The following is a 6781-nucleotide window of genomic DNA, read 5'->3' on the forward strand; positions in this document are numbered from 1 at the left end:
TTCTTGTACACAACTTATATGATGCACACACTTTGTAAAGTTATGTAATGTTTACAAAATTGTCCAACCCTTCTGCGCCATTGGCCGTCGTCGGTCATGCATTTCATCACCTTTTATCGCACCTTCATCCACTTGTGCGCTACAATCATTCACACACAGTGAGTGTCTAACACAAACCTGGCTGATAATGTCTGCCAAAGGAAAGAAGAGTGGGGGCACTTTCGCACTGCTACGATGCGATAACAACCCATCGAGCCTAACACTGACTAATAAGTACCACCTTGGTACAAGTGGCCGTTTAATTTGCATGGATTATTTGTTGGATGTTGAAGCTCACCAGTGGCACCAGTCCCAAATTTGTAGCTCCAAATGGAGGGGAAAAACACACACACACAGATGGATGGAAAAAAACTCACCAACATCACTTACACACTCCAGTCAATCCGTCAACCGTACCGAACACGAAACGAAACGAGCGTGTATAAGCATAATAGACGCAGTCAAAGCATTGGCGAACGCCACGGGCAAATCCCAAACGGGCAAAAGGCTCTCGTTACCTTTTTGCTTCGTTGTTCGGCTGTTGTGAGGTTACGTGAAGAGCCACACGAAGAAGACAGAGCAGCGGTGCAGTGCCACAGCAGCACAGTGGCGTTTGTGCGTTTCACTGATTTATTCCGTACCCTGCTCCGCGGCCAACACACAAAGCGGTACGGATATACCGGACCATTACCTAAGGTTGGTTTCCCCGAAAATTGGCGAACGGATTAGACGCAGTTGTGGGGCCCACACAACCGGCCCACATCTCGGTGTAAAGCACACAACCCGGCGCAGTTCATTGACGTTTGTTTTCCCGATGGTTTCTTGTCCATTTCGGCACTGCACTCAGCTTAAGACAACTTTCATTAACTTCCCCCCAATTTCACTTTCAGCACCCGGTTGACGATGGAAATATTTTTGGAGACTGTCACACGCTACATTCTATCACTTGCTGTACGCTTAGTAGCGAGTTCTCGACTTTATCAACACCTTGAACGGTCGGTACTTCTCCACAAACACAGTCCGTTGCACATACACCGGGTAGGGCCGATCGACGTTAAAGACAATCGGTTTCGGCACGTGTATCACTTGCTTCTCGTGGACGGGCACTTTCACCGGCACGGGCACTTCGTACGGGCGATCGACAGGCACCTCCACCTTCTTCTCCACAATCACCGGCACCTTCTTCTCGATGAACACGGGAACTTTACGCTCGATGTGCACCGGATAGGGGACAGCAATCGTTACCGGGGGCGGCAACTTCCTGCTTTTCTTCTTCTTCTCCCGCGGAGTCTTCTGGTGGATGCCGAGCTGTGCAAGAAGCTCAGCGTTGTTGAAGGAATCGGGTTGATCTTCGCCGGATTCGTCAGACTCCGAGACTCCGTTTGGCAGATGGTATTGGTGGTGAGGATGATGATCGTGCTCTTCGTACTCGATTTCTACAGATTCGTTATCGTCATGAGGATTGGATGCACCGTGTTTCACCTCACCTGTTTGGTGGTGTTGCTCACCTTCGTCCGTCTCGTAGCTGCCATCCGTTTCGTAGTAACCCTCGTCCGAATCGTCTGATTTCGCGATGTTTCGCCACGGTGCACCCTGAACGGGTGTCTGAAGCCAGCAGAATAACACCAACAGCAGCAAACAGCAATGGCCAAACAGTAGATCTCGTCCAAACTTCCACCGACGCTGTGACGTTCCTCCGTAAGCCAGTGTCGGTAAGGTTCGCGACAAAAGTGATGAACAGATCTGCGTCCAAGAAGGCCGCCGTTCGGAGAAGAAATAAAATTGAAGAGGATCAACCCTAACAGCTGCAACGCCTCTCCCCGACAGTACTTACTTCCATGTTCGAACTTTCCAAGGGTTCGTACCACCCACCGCGAACATCCAGCCACCGGAACCGATCATACAGCACTGACCGCGTGCATCTTCCGCTCGGATACTTTTATAACCTCGTCCACAGCCGTCTTGGGTCCGGACCGGATCCGGACAAACAGTTCCATTACGTCCCCATGCGTGCCGCAGATCATCTTCCGCTCGCAAGAAAGAGCGTTATCGCTTGGGGAGGGAACAGTCCTACGGCAACATTATGCTCCAAAAGAGACGTGGTGTGAGATGCCAACATTTGCATTTCGCCGCACACATTGCTTCAAATCATACGCCACATTGCGCGCCGGCCCACCATCTTCCACCCAGTCTTCGGCAATCGCGATGAAACACAGCCAAAGCGCATCACGCAGATGAACTTTCTCATCGCGTTTGTCGATGCGGCTCGCAGCTGTGGTGTGCGCTTCGATGCTTTGAATACATTTCTGTGTTACAATGTTACATCACCGACACCGACCACCGCTACACCAACTTCGCCTCAACCCCAGACTCCGGTTGTGACGTCGGGTCAAGCCCGGCCCCCAAATGACAGACGTCCACTAGCGGGATGTCTCTAGTGGTGCGGATTTATGACTCGAGCAACAATATTATTTGAAGACGAAGATTACGATTGCGGAGAAGGTAAGCATTACAATTATCACAATAAATTATTCATGCTTTCGATGCATCAATAACAGGGGAACGCCTCGGTCGAATGAAGCGGAAAGCGGTGGTAAAGAAAACAATCGATGTTAGTGGTTATTTGGGGTCTGGGTGAAAGAGCTTTACTAGAGCTTCAGCTTTTACTGTGTGTCGGTTAAGATGGTTATGATGTTAAAGTCATTATAAAATATCACTTCCCTGATGGGTCAAGCATTTCATCTTCACCGTAACACGATCACGTTGGGTGAGTTCAAAATAACAAAGTGAACCTAAAGGTATAATCTAAAAGTTCGTCGCTTGTTAAAAGGAAAGGGCTTTTATGCTTGAAATGCGTAAGAAATGCAATAAAAAAGCTCATAAGTAGAGCCACATTTATTTTAACATTTCAAAAGCAAAATGTGTTAGCTTGCATAGCATTTGCCTAATAACAAATGGTTTCCTCCATTGTTTTTAAATAGCAATATGTGATGTAATATTTAAATTACTTTTTTGCTATTTATTAAGTTTTAAAGGTTGCATTGTGTCAGGGGTGTCTAGAGACGCAGTAGTCACAACACTAACCTTTCTCACGGCAAAACCGGTATAAAATCTCATCTTCAACGTTTCATCGTACACAATACAGGCTCTCCACAGGCTACGGGCGTCCATAAGAGTAAGGAAACCAGAAATGGCTCAGCAATCTCCTCCTTAAGTCAAAGTTGCCATTTTTTCGTAAGCCGTTTATGCTAGGGTTTTAAAAAACGATCCCAAAAGTTTAAAACATTATCACAACTAAACACTGTATTACAAATTTTTGCTATTTGTTCCACATGTTCTTTGAAGATTTTCTTTCACCCTTATAAGTACACAACAATCATTTCATTCATTCTTTAATTTATTCCATTACTTATGTAATGTACCTAACATTTATGTAAAGTAAGTAAAAATTTTATGATTAACAAACAAAACCCGTCATGACAAATTTTTAATCCGTAATCCTTAGTAGGACTTTTAATTTCATTAATTATGATAATTTTCATGATAATAATAATCATGATAATTTTTATCATGATTAGCATACAATTCGCAAAGCATACGTTTCATCTTCATATTCATTAAATTTTGAATGTCTTTGACAAAATTGTAAAAGTTTGATAGGTCAAACTACATTTGGAAATTCAAAGTAAAATGCTTAAACAAAAGAATTGTATATTTTTAATATTATACTTATAATATTTCTACCTCTGAACCTCTGGTAGCTCAGGGCATCAATCCACATTTCTTCTGTTTCCTTAAGGATTGTTAATCGTATTTACTTCCAGTTTATAAAAACATCATCTTTGTAGTACTTTTTAGTGGAATGTGCCTTACAACCTCGCGAGGTCTCGACCTGCCTTTTCTGACTTCTGGGTACGTGGAAGCGGTATGGATGGGATTTAATACCCATTACTGTCGTGTGCCGCTACCATCTCGGCCCCAACTTCCTCCTGCAGGTAAAGAGATTTTTTTATTACAAACTGACGTTTTCCCAGCATGGGACAGAACATTTAATGACGATCTAAAGAAAAGAAAAATCATTACAAAACCCTCTCTGTTCACAGGCTAAATTAAAATAGTTCGGTCTATTTCCCTGAATATCTTAAACCATATTCACAGCCACAAATTCTTTGGTTTACAACACTTTGGCCATGTTAATAAATTCTTTTTATTAATCAAAAATAGACTATTGTATTACCTTTGTGAGAAAATAAAATTAGAAGCATATGAAAAAAATAATAAAAGAAAAAGAAACAGATAAAGAAAGCACAGAAGAAGAAGAATCAAAATATAAAGAAAAATGGAAAACAAACATTCGTGTAAATGTGAGTAATTGGTGTAACAAACACAATTACATTTCAAACCAAAAAAAATCTTTTCAAACCGTCCACTTTAATTAAATAATTTTTCATTCACCGTTTCTTCACAATAACAAAAAAACCTTGCCAAACATTATTACAAACGCTAAGCTCTTGCAAGCGACCAGCTCGATAGCGATAGCGCAGCAAATAAATACCCCAAATTTGCTACGAAGTAGGACACGGTCGTGTTTCAATATCTCACCCGGCACCGGACCTCACGTGCAGTAGGGCGCCAGCAGTGGCTGCCTGCAGTCGATATGAATTAAAATAATTCAATCATTGTGCTACAAGTGCACTACAACGTATTGGACCGCGCCCTGTGGGACCTTATGGAAATTATGTTCACGCAAGTATCTCGCTTGCTAGTTTCTGATATCGAAATCAATCATCCGCACGCCAGCCGTTTGATAATCTGATAATTTATTTTCCCACCTCTAACCTAGCCCTCGCGTAGCCCTGGTTGGCTTCCCGTTTTTACCAGCATCCGGATCCGGAAGGAGAATTATTGGAAATATTGTTTTCCAATGCTGGTAAAGGGCACTGGCGAACACGAACGAAGCCAGGCCTCAACCCGGTCCCAACGGTCAAACGGTAGCCATTCGAAATTAGAGTGATTTTATGAATGCATTCGTAATTAAAAGTGTGCCACCTACCGGGGACCACAGTTTTCCCAACCTCCCCTTTTTTTCTCCAACTAAAACCGACCGAAACCTCCCTTCGATACGCTTCCATTCGATTGAGCATGGATGGATTTGTGTGCGTGACGTTTAAATAAAAACACGTTGACGAATGGCAACTCTCTGGATGCATTTCTCCCGCTGGTAGCAGCTGTGGCTTGTGTGCCACTGTGTGTGTGTGTGTGTGTGAGGGGCGTGTTATGCCCAACAATCCACCCCGTCCCCCCCATGCCACAGTGGAAAATCACTGCAACTGCATCAAATTATAGCAGCCAGCAACATCGAAAGGCATCGATTTGAATGACGGCTCGCACATCGGTGCGGCCAGTCGGCCGGTGTGTCAATGCTGCAAAGGGCGTCAATTAGGGAGCGTGTTGAAAGGTACGGCAGACGATGGAAAACAGGACATTTTAATCAAATGTGACTACCGAAAAGCCCGAACGCTCGCTGTTGGAGGTTTTGCCTGCAATGGTTTAATTAGAGTGTGGAAGGGCGTTAATTTCTTGCACCGAACGGCGACGACACAGCTGGAGTTTTCGGGGAGGTTTTTTTGTGTGCCTGCTGGTCGTGCCTTTGCTATCGTGTGAATCGTGCGGTGAGTTGCTGTGTGCCTGTGCTGGGCTTTTGATCGCGTGAATCGCATTTTGACGAGAGCGAGAGGATTAATTTCGAATGCGATTGATCGATGACTTTCAAAGACAGCATTACTTTGTAATTTCACAATCTGATAAGCCAATAGCTCAATCGTGATCATGAACTGTGAAATTAATATGAAGCAGTAATTTATTATAATAAGCATAATTGCACATTCTAGATAGATTTGCTCCATGGTCATTCAGTTTGAAACAATGTATGATGGCAAAAGAACACTATCATTTCTTTCTTTGGAGCTGGTGGAGGTTGGTCTGCGTAACAACTAATTGATTTTTTAGTGTCAAAGAAGAAGAAGAACTCGTTGTATTAAGGGCTCGTTGTTTGTATTCCAGGGAATGATTCCACTTTTTTAAATACTTGCTACCTAGATAATCAGGCCAGTGCTTGAGAGATATTATCTTAAGCGAGATCTTATATGGATGTCGACTTGTTCAACTGGTATGTAATCTGTAACATCACTTTATTTAAAAAGATTGTGGTTCAATTGGGAGCCTTAGTTGTAGAGTTATGAAAGAAATGCTTTAAGTAAAGAGACTCATTCAAATCAGAATATCTTTGACCTAACTCTTGGCATAAGATTAGAAACATATTTTACCAACAACAAAAGGTCATTGTCAACATTATAAACAGTAGCACAATCATTATTGTCGCTGTATCCTAATCATCCACCGCGATGATACTTGACCTCGCCGATGAATTAGCAGCTCACATGAAACATATCCACCGGCACATTAATGTCGCTCTTCACCTTTCCCGAGTTGCTTCTCAGCAATGGCTGCTGAAATTACATCCACATCACTACCCTTTAAAATGATCCGCAAGTCTATTTCCAGTATCTTAATTCCACGAATGTTATCGACCATATGATAGCCAATTGCGTCACTGCAAACATCTCTGGCGAGCGCACAAAAATCCCATCCCCCGCTCTTGCACACATGTTTTGAGCTCGCTTCAACCCAACTCGATCGATACGGATTGCTTCTAAAAACATTGCAATCGACCTCACTGTTC

General features: G+C 43.3%; 1 protein-coding gene across 2 annotated transcripts; it reads right to left on the reverse strand.

Annotated features, from left to right (window-relative positions):
• LOC118513520 lies at positions 1-1932 on the reverse strand. 2 transcript variants are annotated; one of them, XM_036059382.1, is made up of 3 exons: positions 1874-1932; positions 1548-1782; positions 1-1475 (listed from the first exon to the last, which is right to left on the reverse strand). In XM_036059382.1, the coding sequence occupies exons 1-3, from the start codon at positions 1877-1879 to the stop codon at positions 997-999; spliced, it is 720 nt and encodes a 239-aa protein (XP_035915275.1). In that variant the 5' UTR covers positions 1880-1932; the 3' UTR covers positions 1-996. The 2 variants fall into 2 exon arrangements, with proteins under 2 accessions (XP_035915275.1, XP_035915274.1); XM_036059381.1 differs by having other exon boundaries at positions 1-1782.
• Positions 1933-6781: the final 4849 nt, after the last annotated feature.

This window comes from Anopheles stephensi, chromosome 3, assembly GCF_013141755.1.
Source record: "Anopheles stephensi strain Indian chromosome 3, UCI_ANSTEP_V1.0, whole genome shotgun sequence".
In the NCBI taxonomy this organism is placed as follows: domain Eukaryota; kingdom Metazoa; phylum Arthropoda; class Insecta; order Diptera; family Culicidae; genus Anopheles; species Anopheles stephensi.